At 36.0% G+C, this 13,116-nt stretch overlaps 1 protein-coding gene across 13 annotated transcripts in view; it reads left to right on the top strand.

Annotated features, from left to right (window-relative positions):
• LOC138698194 (A-kinase anchor protein 9-like) overlaps positions 1-13,116 on the top strand; it is a 630,353-nt gene that overhangs the window by 423,036 nt on the left and 194,201 nt on the right. For 11 of the 13 annotated variants that reach the window (XM_069823957.1, XM_069823962.1, XM_069823964.1 and 8 more), the window contains one exon: positions 7,293-7,472. The exons of the other annotated variants lie outside the window; for them this stretch is intronic. In XM_069823957.1, the coding sequence (XP_069680058.1) occupies positions 7,293-7,472 (180 nt within the window). The remainder of the gene's footprint in view (positions 1-7,292; positions 7,473-13,116) is intronic. 13 annotated transcript variants of the gene reach the window in all.

Consider the following 13,116-nt stretch of genomic DNA (forward strand, 5'->3'; position numbering starts at 1 on the left):
AGTACTTTTAAGGAATTTTGTTTCTAAAAAAATGTATAAAAAAACTGTGAAATTACAGTAAAGGTTTTACTCTTTGTCTTCAAAATCTAGAAAATCATAATAGACAATCTCTTGAAATCTCCTATGTATTACAAACGAAATTATCACTGTCTTAAAATATCAAATTATCGTCAATTTCAAAAGCTGTAGCTGTAAAATTTCGTAGGTAGGTGTTGAATGGAAAATCATACTCTTCCAGTATTTTTTTATTGGATAATTCTTTCATTATATCATCTGTTGCCAAGTTAAAGAGCTTTCATTGATTTTTATGGAAATGTTTGTTTAATCTTTAAAGAGAAATATGTTATATTTAACAATAATTGTATTTGTTGGAGTAAATCAACAAAATGTAATAAGCCTATTTCAGAACTTTGAAACTACCTTTTTTCAAATTTTAAAATTAAAACTATTTTTCATTTTTATACATAGTAAATAGTGCTCAATATATTTATTTTAACATATTTTGGAACAAATTCAAAATTACCGTAATAATTGGACACAGCAGCTTTCGAGAATGTCTCCCATCAGGATACCTCTGTAACTACTATGTTACCAACTACGAGGGAAAAGAGATGTGAGTAGATCTTTGAAGTTGGAGTGAGACTGTTTAATAGAGTAGAATTCCTCACATCTGGCAACTATGGGACAAAGCCAGTGCTGGATAACCGATTTTGCTGGTTAATTGGAAAATAATTTTGTTATTTGAAGAGAATGGTACACTCATGCAGAGGTCTGCCATCTTACAATTGCTGTTTCCAGACCTACTGTACCTAGATCATAAACTATCTCGGAAGCTGTGTGAACTGTGGCCATAAATTAGATGTTCCACCATTTGTAGAGCAGGCAAGAAAATACATACTGTTTGTGCACCTAAAAGTGATAATATCACACTCAGTATGTACACTGCACATTTGTATAGCATTGAACGAAAGTCTGTGGATCCAGCACAGGTTCTTAGTAGTTTTAAAAATGGCTGCTTCTTCACTTCCTGTTGCGAAGTTAGTGATCTCAGTAGGTTTAAAATCCATGCTTTGTGCACTCAAAAGTGCCACATGACATCTGCATTTTGTGATAACGTCACTCTTATGTATGTATGTATATCAACAGTGTGTTCGCGTCATGCTTGATCCGAAGTACACGGGCGGGACTAGTGAAATGATTTGTATGGAGTGTAGCTTTGTGTGGGGCAGAAACATGGACATTAGGGCGAAGTAAAGAGAAGCGACTAGAAGCATTTGAAATGTGGATATGGAGAAGAATGAAGCATGTGAAATGGACAGACAGAATAAGAAACGAAGCTATGTTGGAAAGAGTGGGTGACGAAAGAATGATGCTGAAACTGATCAGGAAGAGGAAAAGAAATTGGCTGGGTCACTGGTTGAGAAGAAACTGCCTTCTGAAGGATGCATGGAAGGAATGGTGAATGGGAGAAGAGTTCGAGGCTGAAGAAGATATCATCTGATAGACGACATTAAGATACTATATGGATTTTATGTGGAGACTAAGAGAAAGGCTGAAAATAGGAAAAACTGGAGAAAGCTTGATTTGCAGTGAAAGACCTGCTCTTGGGCAGAACACTATGAATGAATATTACTCTATTTGCTCTTACTACATACCACACACGAATCTTTTCATCTTACAGGGGAACTTCGTGAATTAATCGCGGATTTTCTGTGCACCAGAATCTATTTTTCTGTGAACATACATAACCACGTAAATAAAACCGTGTCTTGTCAGAGAAAATGGTTAAATGTGGATCAACAATGTTTTGTAAAACCCAATTACAGAAATTCACTCTACTTTCGTTGTCATGTAGCCATAATTCTTGGACTACAGTAACTCTTTAAGGTTTCAATTTGAAAAGTTTAGTAGCCGTATGAGCTGAAGTTTTTGATTCGCCTTTTTCTTGTGCAACACGACGTAAAGATTTATTAGAACATTCAAGTTATGCACCACTATCATCAAGTTTTGCTTCTGTTAGAACCCTACTTTTGGCCTACGAATTTTAGAGTTCAGTGATCCCAGTGGCGGCTCATGAACTTGTGGATTGGGAGAGCTGCAGTAGATTTCGGTACATACAAATTTCACTTCTTGATACCATTACTAATAAGTGTAGGACAAAAATAAATGCACTACATATCGAAAAACCAAAACTTCCTGACTTAGTTGGGAGATGTTTGTAGGACCATTTGCTAATCCCTAAGAAAAACTAATACCATCGATTTCAGTCTGAATTTCAGATCGGCAGACACTCAACTTACAATCTACCAGTTCATTCTGAATTGTCTTAGAATAACCTTAAACAGTGACATGTTCCAAATGATTTTCGAGAGGCTCGTTTAGATTACTCACGAATTGTAGCAACCCACGAAACACATCAGGGTTCTTCGAATCGTTTTTTCATCATGTCCCCTAAGGGGAAGTTCATATTGGCCACAAAATTTGATATAATCAATTTTTTTTTTTAAATAATTTCACGATTTTTATCCCTTCTTGATTATGTTTGAGAATGTTTGTTCTGTTCGTTTCATTTAATTGCACAGCAGTATGAGTTGCGTAACATAGCCAATGAAACAACATTTTTCAGGTGAGACTGCGAAGATTCGTGCATTTTGCTTTTTAGGGGCAAATGTCCTAAATCTGTCACACCACTCCTAGTCCATGCAGTATCACCACCGAACAGGAGGCAAGGAAAACAAAATACAGATTTTTTTTTTGTTCACATCCACGTAACCACAAATGCTTAGCGTAAATTTCATTGTTATACTTCCTTACATATATGCACTATTTCGGCTGGATGAAGCTTAAGTAAGATTTAAGTCGGGTAACGGACGACCCTTTAATTTCACTTCATTACATCAATATTCTCCATAAGGGAAAAATAAAATTAATATTCTGCAATTAACACACACTCATGCTTGCACATTTGCACTGGTTAAGTTACGGTATTAAGACGTCACACCAAAACAACACTCAGATATACTGATGGTCAACAATGTTCTAAAACTGGAAAAGAAGTTTCTTTCGTATTTTACGTGCTATATCAAAAGGATTCTACTCGTGCAATCATTTTGAGTTAAGGCAAATATTAGGTTCTGCTGGAGGCTGGATATATACGTAATAAGAAGGCAAAAGAGAATATTAATTTCGTTATATTAACTCGATAAGATTCTACAACAATAAGTATGTGAAAAGAAAATAAAAATTTTGTCATTAAGTTTCAAGGGAATAGAGAATCCATTTGATGCAGCATTACAATAGCGGTGTGGGAGGAGAGGAAAGATCCCTTGTTGCCTGGCTCTGCAACCACTGCAGCGAAATATGGGTTTTAAACAGCGGCAGTTTTCCTCTGCTCCCCTTCACCTCTCTACCCCCTGACCAAGCAAGATACACTCTCTATGAGCTGACCACCCTGCAGATCCCAGGACGACTCTGAATGCAGTGTCAATTCCAATACAGTCGACGCGCAAAAAGATTATGCATAAGATAATAGTACATATTCCCGGCCAGATGAAATATAAAGCAATTTACCAATAAAAGCTGTAACAATTCTTCTAAAAATTAAAAGAAATACTATTTTTATTTTCCTGTCAAAGCAGGGAGTGCTGCAGCTCCGCAGCTCTTATGAACGAGCCGCCCCTGAGTGATCCTGTTTCTCTTAATCTAATGATAAGGTTTCGAACTGAACCTCTATTTGGAGGTCGAATATTGGGGAATTTCTCTACAAATTGCCTACACACTTGTCGGCATGAATCTGTTTTGACCAAAGTTTTGTACATAAATATTCACTGTTGTAGAGTAAACTTTTCAGTCGACATTTCAATTATCTAAAAACTAATTTAACCCCTTATCTTATGGGACAGTCTTGCACACACTGGTTTTATATTCAAATAACTTAAGTAGTTCTTTCTTTCTTAACTGATGTCACATATGGTCAAATCCAGTTCTTGAAAGTGTGCCATATCTGTCCCAGTATCCAGTTTGAAATATTATATGCTTATATTATAAGTTATATGAATATAAAACGGTATGTGCCTATCTGTCCCAGTATGCGGTAAGGGGTTAATGCACAGCACACACACTTCAAACTTATTTAAAAGAAGTACACAAGCATGCACGTCTTCTATCATTAACATCTCAGATTGTTAAGCTGTGGCAACGACCAGTAAGATACAGGCCCGCGCAGCCTTGAAGCATGAAGCAATCAGCGGTTGACATCTTTCCACATTCTTCAGAGCAAGTGTAACGCAAACACACTGTATATATCATATAACTGAAATCTGTGACGGGAACACAGGTTCTTGAACATTTAAAGAAAATGACGGTTTTCTGCCTCACTTTCTGTTGTGAACTTATCGATCTAGATGGCTGTTACTTTGTTTTGCTTGTGCGCACATCAATAATAGAGCCATCTAGTGGCGATAGCTTCATGTGCCTTCTTAAAAAATGTAGGTCGCTATTTCAATTTGTAACTTATTTACTGACTTTCTCTCATATTTTCAGTTTTATAATAGAGCCATCCAGGGGTGATAACTTCAGACATCTTCTTAAAAAATGTAGATCACTTATTCAATTCCTCGTATTTTCAGTTTTATAATAGAGCCTCTAGTGGCTCATATTTCCAGTTTCATATTTATTTATTTATTTATTTATTTATTTATTATTATTATTATTATTATTATTATTATTATTATTATTATTATTATACTCTTAACACCCCTACTTTGAAATAATTATGTAAATATCCTACTTCCTACAGTTATAATTGGTTATTCACCTCTTGAACTGATACTCACTGCACAAAGCAGTACATTATGAAAGAAATGCATGCTTCGGCCCTGATTTATGACGTAATCCAATGCTTATTCATCTAATATCCAGACCTGTTATAATCACGAAGGCCTCGGAGGAGTGCTGTCTTGCCTGATAAATTGTTCCAATAGGAAACTATGGCACAACATAGAACTTAAGCATACCTTGAAAGGTTGTGGCAGTCACTATAGGTTCAGCAACAAGAAGGAACCTTGTTCGTTTTTGTAGTGTTCTGCCCAAGAGCAGGTCTTCACTGCCAACTCAACATTCTCCAATCTTTCCTATTTTTCACTTCCTCCTCTTAGTATCTGCATACAGTTGTTGTCTGTCATCTGATATCTTCCTCTGCCTAAACTTTTCGTCCTTTATCATTTCTTCCAGAGCAACTGGAAGGGACCTATCTTTTTAATTTTTATTGAGCTGCATCAGATATTAATTTTGGGAGAATCACATGTTCAAACACAACAAGCAGATTATCACTTCCCCAGATTCTACAATTCTGTCTGTTGACTTTTCCTGATATGTGGAAAGTTGACATATCAGAGAACCACATATGATCTAAGTACGAATTGTCTTCGTCAGTTTTGTCCAAGACTCTCGCAATGTAAGCTAGCCTTTTGTCTTTATGATCGGGCTTGATCCGCTGTGTTATTTGAATATTGTATGCTCGCAGATGGAGCCTTTTGTGCACAACATTATGAACCATACTGCAAGCTTTTCAAATTGCTTTTCTTGCACTTATTAAAAACCAGATTTGAATGTGTTCAATGTTAGCTTCAGAAATGTTTTTCTTATAATGCTTACCAGTTTTCGGCAACAATCTTCCTGTTTGCTTGAACTTTGTATAGTAGGCCATTATTCTCTTGAAGTCAAGAATGAGATCTTGTCTTTGAAGATTGTATGCTCGACGAAATCGGCATTGTACATGTTTCACAGACTTTGTTTCTGCTAACCAAAGAACACTCGATATTTTCTGCCCAAGCATAGTTCTAGCTCCACAGAATTCATTCATTCAATGTTCTGCCCAAGGGCAGGTCTTTCACTGCAAAAGGAATTGACCGTAAAATGGCATATGCGAATAAAAAATATCATTCTGGCTGAATATGAACTGGAGTTACTAAAGGATTTGCTGGGGTGAAATTATCTGGATCCCCTAGAATATATGGTTCTTTTAGTGATAATACTGTTAGTAATATAATTAGGATTAAAAATCGACTCTTTCCAACACGGCTTCATTTCTTATTCTGTCTGTCCACCTTACATGTTCCATTCTTCTCCATATCCACATTTCAAACGTTTCTATTCGCTTCTCTTCGCTTCGTCGTAATGTCCATGTTTCTGCCTCATACAATGCCACACTCCATACAAAGCACTTCAGTGGTCTCTTCCTTAGTTCTTTTTCCAGAGGTCCACGAAGATGTCCCTTTTTTCTATTAAAAGCTTCCTTTGCCATTGCTATCCTCCTTTTGACTTCCTGCCAGCAGCTCATGTTACCGCTTATAATACATCCCAAGTTCCACAGAATTAACAGTAATTATTTATTCATCTCAATCTCTATGAAAACCATTGTCACATAAATTGCAAGATCTGCACTACCAAACCTAGGTACATTTATTTCTCTCTGGCATACATATTTTATCAGCCTTTTTAAATGGGACATGATGTTTTCAACTTTTTTTTTTTTTTTTTTTTTTTTTTTTTTTTTTTTTTTTTCTTTCTTTGTGAATCGTTTATTGGAGCATCATGTTGTTTTAAGAGTTTTTTTTTTGTTTACTTTTCTCTTGTCAGGATTTTCATTATGCAGATGTAATGAATATATTGCCATAAATTAGTTAATTATTATCGAGTGTTATGTAGGAGAATTGGATTAAATTACACTAAACTTCCTCCTTGTATCCTCGGATTAGAACAAAGTAGTTGGAAAGAAATTTCGTGAAGAGATGCTATAATCATATTTAGATAGGACGTGATACTTTTGCAGCATATCTGCATAAAATTGGAATTTTTTTAGTCACTGAAATGTACATTTTGTAATGGTAACTCCTCCATGAAGCAAAGGAAGATTCCTGAAATATTGTAATATGAAAGATCGTAAATTTACACAATTTTTAATAACACCACAACAATCAGTGAACTACTGGTATACTGAAACAATAAGGCGAATGGAAATCCTCCAAGAATCTCAGAATGATAAGCATTTTTTTTTTAAAGTGACACTGTGTTCTACTTTAATGCTCTGTCTTGTTTAAAGAAGGTTCTTATTTTGTCGTAAAAGTCACATGTAATCTATATAGGGATTTTAATTATTGAGCTCTTCGTCTAATTGTTCCATTGAGAAACTCTAGTGTAATGTAATGAACACTTTCATTAGGCATATAATTCCGTCTTATTTCGACCTAATTTTACATACAGCTTCAAATGTGATTGTCATTGAATTGCAGATAATAAGCGGAGGACCAGACGGTCAATATGTACCAATTAATATCATCCTGGACATATTGATGAATGGAAGTAACGCCTTCATAGCTCATTTACAAAAGCAGCTGAGACATCTCAATGAGATCATTGATTACATGTCTCAATTTCTCGATCCAGATAAGAGAATAGAGCTAGAAGAAATGGTGAGCATATTTTTATGCTGATTTCAACGGCGGTAATATCCAATGAAATTAAAATATAGTTGTATTTAAATGTGAATATTTCGCAACAGGCTTTTTATTCTTGAATTAATTTTAATGTACGCATATTTCATATGTTAGACACAAACGAATAGAATGTCAATAGAGAGAACTGGACACATTCATGTGACGAACATGTTATAATAGCAATTAAAAATTACAAGCATAATTATATTTTTGGAGGACAATTCCCTTATTATGTATATATATATATATGCGGCAGTGGGATATGATGGTTTTTATAGCCCTGTTGTGGGATACCCAGGACGAATTAAAAGAAAACATATATACTGGAAGTAATCTAGTACAATGCAATTTATTAATGTCTGATTACTTTTTAAAAACTACATTTCGTAAATAGCCTCCACGGCAACAAATACTTTCCTGCAATCTGTTATGAAAGTTCTGCATAACCTGCTCCAACAAAACAGGTTCGTTTGCACTAATTTCGTTCTTTATGTTTTGTTTCAGCTGGATGATGGTGCAGGGCTTGTTGCGATACACCCTACTTTTGAGATAACCCCATAGGAAGTAATCAGCATACATTGCTCATGGTTCAATGAACTGTCTCCAAAATATGTTTCTAGGACAAATAATTTCACGATTTGGAGGCATTGTCTGGCTACCAAGATCTCCTGACCTGACTACAGCTGATTATTTCCTATGGGGTTATCTCAAAAGTAGGGTGTATTGCAACAAGCCTTGCAGTATCATCCAGCTGAAACAAAACATAAGGAACGAAATTAGTGCCATTGTACTTGTTTTGTTGGGGTGAGTTATGCAGAACTTTCATAGCAGATTGCAGAAATGTATTCGTTACTATGGATGGAGACTACTTACGAAATATAGTTTTTAGATCTTTCTGGCTATCAATTTAGCAGCTATTCTACGCAGAGTTGCTTTAAATGCAAGTTTATCTTTCGTTTTGTGTATTTACTACCTCCATGTCTATTTACATTGTCAATTTTTCGATTCTTGCTATATTTTGATTATGTCCGACATTGATGTCTCCACATCGGCGCCGATTTACATGTCAACTCCACCTGACAATCTTCATCATTCCTCAAGATCAGTTGATTGGTGCAGTGAACGATTTTCAAATTGTGATATCAACACCTCTCTTACTGGGAATCTCTCCGATACTCCGGCTTTTGACAATCATGATACAAGTACTAATGATTTTAATCTTAATGCACCGGTTACTACTAGTTGTGGCGATATTTCCAGTGATTCTTCTGACTTTGTTACCTGTCACTTATGCTCCGCTAAACTTTTCAAAGGTTCCCGTGGCTTGCGTGTTCATTGGTCTCGGGCCCACCCTAATATTCCATTTGCTCCTAATAACATTCCCTTTCCGAAATCATCACTAGACGATTTTCAAACACGTCTTATTCATAGTAAACAACATATACATGTTTTGAGGAGAATTCCTAAAGGGGCTTGTGCATTAGCTGCAAGCCGTTTGTCTCATTTCATTTCCCAATATTTATTTCAAAATTCTGTTGAAAGTTGGTGCAATCTCCTATTATTTGCCTACATCGCGCTTCATGTTCCTGAGAAGTCTGGGAAAAAATCACTCATTTCGAAGATAAAAGACAATATTAATAATTTTCAAATTGCTGATATAAAGACTTCTTCAAAATCTTTTAAGTCCTCTCATGTCTGCCACATCGAACAGAAGGTAGCAGACGGTGACATACATGGTGTGGTTAGAATTCTGTCCTCTGATGATGGTGTAGCGGATTTTAACATTTCAAACTATCAAGCCTTATTAGATAAACATCCGGTTCCCTCAAGAGCGAATACATTTCCTGATCCTCCTATCCTTACTGATCATTTGTTGAAGATTTCAGAAGATAATGTCATCGTGGGATTACGAAGTTTTCCAAAGGGTTCAGCTTCTGGGATCGATGGCATCCGCCCACAACATCTACAAGATCTTGTGTCTATGTCTGCTGGCGATTCTGGCAAAAGACTGCTTACATCTATTTCTAATCTCTGTAATTTTATGTTAGCTGGGAGAGTTAATCCTGAAATTTGCCCTTACCTTTATGGAGCACCTCTATTGGCTATTGCAAAAAGGAATGGCAGTGTGCATCCTATTGCAACAGGCAATACTTTTCGACGCCTTGTAGCTAAAATATCTTGCCTTCTTATTAGAGATGATATCTGTCATTATTTCCGTCCATATCAATTAGGTTTTGGTTCGCCTCAGGGCTGTGAATCTGTTATCCATTCAGTTCGCTCTTTCTTGAAAGATAATCCCTCCTCTAATAATATCCTCTTAAAATTAGATTTTAAAAATGCCTTTAATTGTATTGAACACGACGTTATACTGGATGCCATTAAACAAAATCTTCCCCAACATTTGGCCTTTCTTTGGCAAGCCTATAGATACCCTACGAAATTGTTTTACAGATCTGACACTATCTTATCCCAATTATGCTGTCAACAAGGGGACCCTTTTGGTCCCCTGCTTTTCTGTCTTGTATTACATCTCTTAATAGTAATTTTAAATCTTTTTATCTTGATGACTGAACCTTAGCTGGTGATCCTTTGGTTGTTCTTAGCGACCTTCAGAAAATAATTTCCCTTGGTTCTCAAATTGGCTTACAATTCAACTCAGACAAATGCGAACTTTATTTCTGCTCTCATAACCTCGAGAAAGTTGTATCTGCTTTTCAGCTTGTAGCTCCTGGTATTAAACTAATTTCTAAATCTGATTTAACCATTCTAGGTATCCCTATTTTCTTAGATGCAGTTCAAGATATTGCAGAGCAGAAATTACTTCGTTTGAAAACTTTGCTTGACAGGTTAGTCCCGCTTAATCCCCACATATCTTACTTTCTCCTTAAGAACTGTTTATTAATTCCAAAATTTAACGACTTTTTGCGGACTACCCCTATATGGTTGTTTCCATCTTTCCTCTGTCAAGCTGACAATATGATATGTCAGTACTTAGAAATTTTACTTAATATTTCTCTTAATGATTGCAGTTGGATTCAAGCTTCTCTACCTATTAAATTTGGTGGGTTAGGTATTAGAAAATTGAGTGATATTTGTACGCCAGCATTTTTAGCTTCTGCGCACGGGGTTTTAGACCGAATCAAATCTATTTTTCCCTCTTACAGTGTTTCGGTTCAGATCCCTTTTGTGCAGGAGGCTTTAGTTCGATGGGGTGAGGTTTCCAATAACTCTGATCCTCCGTCTTTTCCAGCGGTTCAAAAGAATTGGGATGAAATACTAATCTCTCTTGCTAAGGAGTCCTTTCAGTCATCTTTTTCTTCAGATACAGATCGTGCTCGCTTTTTGGCTCTCCAACAAAATGTTTCAGGATCTTGGCTTCATGCAATTCCTTCCCCTAACATCGGTACCCTTATGGATCCCAGATCCTTTAAAGTTTCCGTGGCTTTACGCCTCGGTTGCAAAATCTGTCACATTCATAAATGTATCTGTGGCAATATTGTAGATTCTTATGGCCACCATGCCTTAAGTTGTGTCATGAGTAAGGGGCGTCTCGTCATTCATTGCTCAATGACATCATTAAAAGAGCATTAAAATCCTCAGGGGTTCCATCCATCTTAGAATCTTCCGGGATCAGCCGTTCAGATGGCAAGAGACCCGATGGTCTGACTCTAGTCCCGTGGCTTGTAGGCAAATCCTTAATTTGGGATTCCACATGTGTGGATACACTGGCCCCTTCTCATCTGTCTTCAACCTCTAAGACACCAGGAGCTGCAGCAGGAAGTGCCGCTGTCAGTAAACACCATAAATATAAACATTTTGCGGATAATTATATTTTTGTCCCTTTTGCGGTTGAAATGTTTGGATCATGGTATAGTGAAGCCAAAGTTATCTCCACCATAGGCAGAAGTTTAGTGCAGCTTTCTGGGGACCCTCGAAGCAGTAAATATCAATGTCAGCACATTGGTATTGCCGTTCAGCGCAGTAATGCTACAAGTATTCTTGCATCCTTCCCCGAGTCCTCTTATTTAGATGAGATTTTCTTCCTTTAATTATTCAATTTATTTTTAGAAAGTAATCAGACATTAATAAATTGCATTGTACTTGATTACTTCCAGTATATGTTTTTTCTTTTTATTCGTCCTACGTGTCCCACAACAGGGCGATAAAAACCATCACATCCCACTGTCGCACCCTATACAAATGCCACATTTCCACAGTAGAAGAATTGTGTTTTATTAGTATGATTTACAGAACAGAGTCAGCTTCACTAAAGATTTCTTTAGTTTGATTTTGGGTATTAACCTAATTAATATTAAATACTATAATTATTGTTCTTTAGTAACTGTCCAAAATCAGGTTTGAACATCACAAATGATACCAACAAGGCACCACTTATGATGCAACTAGGCCAGGAGCTAATGAGGTAGGATGGCCAGTTTCTTTCACCCTGCATTGCATACATCGCCGATTAGCTACGTATTATGCTAATCAGATTTCAGATGCATAAAACAATAATTGTTCTTGCTCTGACGCATATCACCAAATGAGATGTACTGCCTGATAATAGATATACATATCAGCCAGAACCTCAACCAGAGGCACCGTGTTAGTTAATAAGCTTAATTCTATAATTTGAAAATCGATAAAAATTAATGTAGTATAGTACTTCTACTTAAATACAGTATTAAATGAAATCACAACGCATTGTTTTAACTAGTTAACTAGTAGCATACATTTGAGTTACCAATTTGTTCGATACTAATAGAATTATTGGAAGCTCATGTGACAGTTTATTATTATTAGCTAAAGTATTTGATTTGCTATGTGGGTGACGTAAACTTATTATTATTTAATTCTAATTTAAGGAATGTAATTACATGTGTGTATGTGCAAATGCTCAATACACACGCACGCATACACAGGTCCCTTCTAGTTATGTGTGTTTGTAATTATGAAGGATTCACACAATGATGACTGTTTATTTTTATTTTTCTTACTTAATTTTTTTTTAATTTAAAAACATTAGTCCAATAACGTTGGCAGACACAAGGTCCTGAATTATAGTAAACAGAAATTCCGTGAGTTTTGAAAATTAGTAAATGATATATGAATTTTCAAAATTGATAGCAAACTTGTATTAAAACTGAACACTTTGAATTATTTCCATAAAACAGTAATGATGTATATACCGTATTTTATCTCTGATTGAGGTTCTGGCTGATATGCAGCTTACATCTACAAGAAGAACATCTCACTTGACAATATGCATCAGACGAACAACAATAGCATTGTTTGTATACATATGAAGTCTGAATAGTGTAATATGTACTAATCGCCGATGTATGCAATGAAGGGAGAAAGAAATTGGCCATCCTATACCATTATCTCATAGTTGCCTCATGAGTGATTTCTTGTTGGTGTTGCTTGTGAGGTCTAGACCTGTCTTCGGACAGTTGACCAAACAACAAAAATATACCATATTTTCTCGAATACCCGCATCCTCATATAAACCGCACACCCCACTTTTGAAAGGGGCAAGAGAAAAAAAAATCCTACCAAAAAAAACTTCCAACAAATATATTCACGACAAATTAAAAACAATTAAACACAAATACAGTTC

Source organism: Periplaneta americana, chromosome 4 (genome assembly GCF_040183065.1).
Source record: "Periplaneta americana isolate PAMFEO1 chromosome 4, P.americana_PAMFEO1_priV1, whole genome shotgun sequence".
NCBI lineage: Eukaryota > Metazoa > Arthropoda > Insecta > Blattodea > Blattidae > Periplaneta > Periplaneta americana.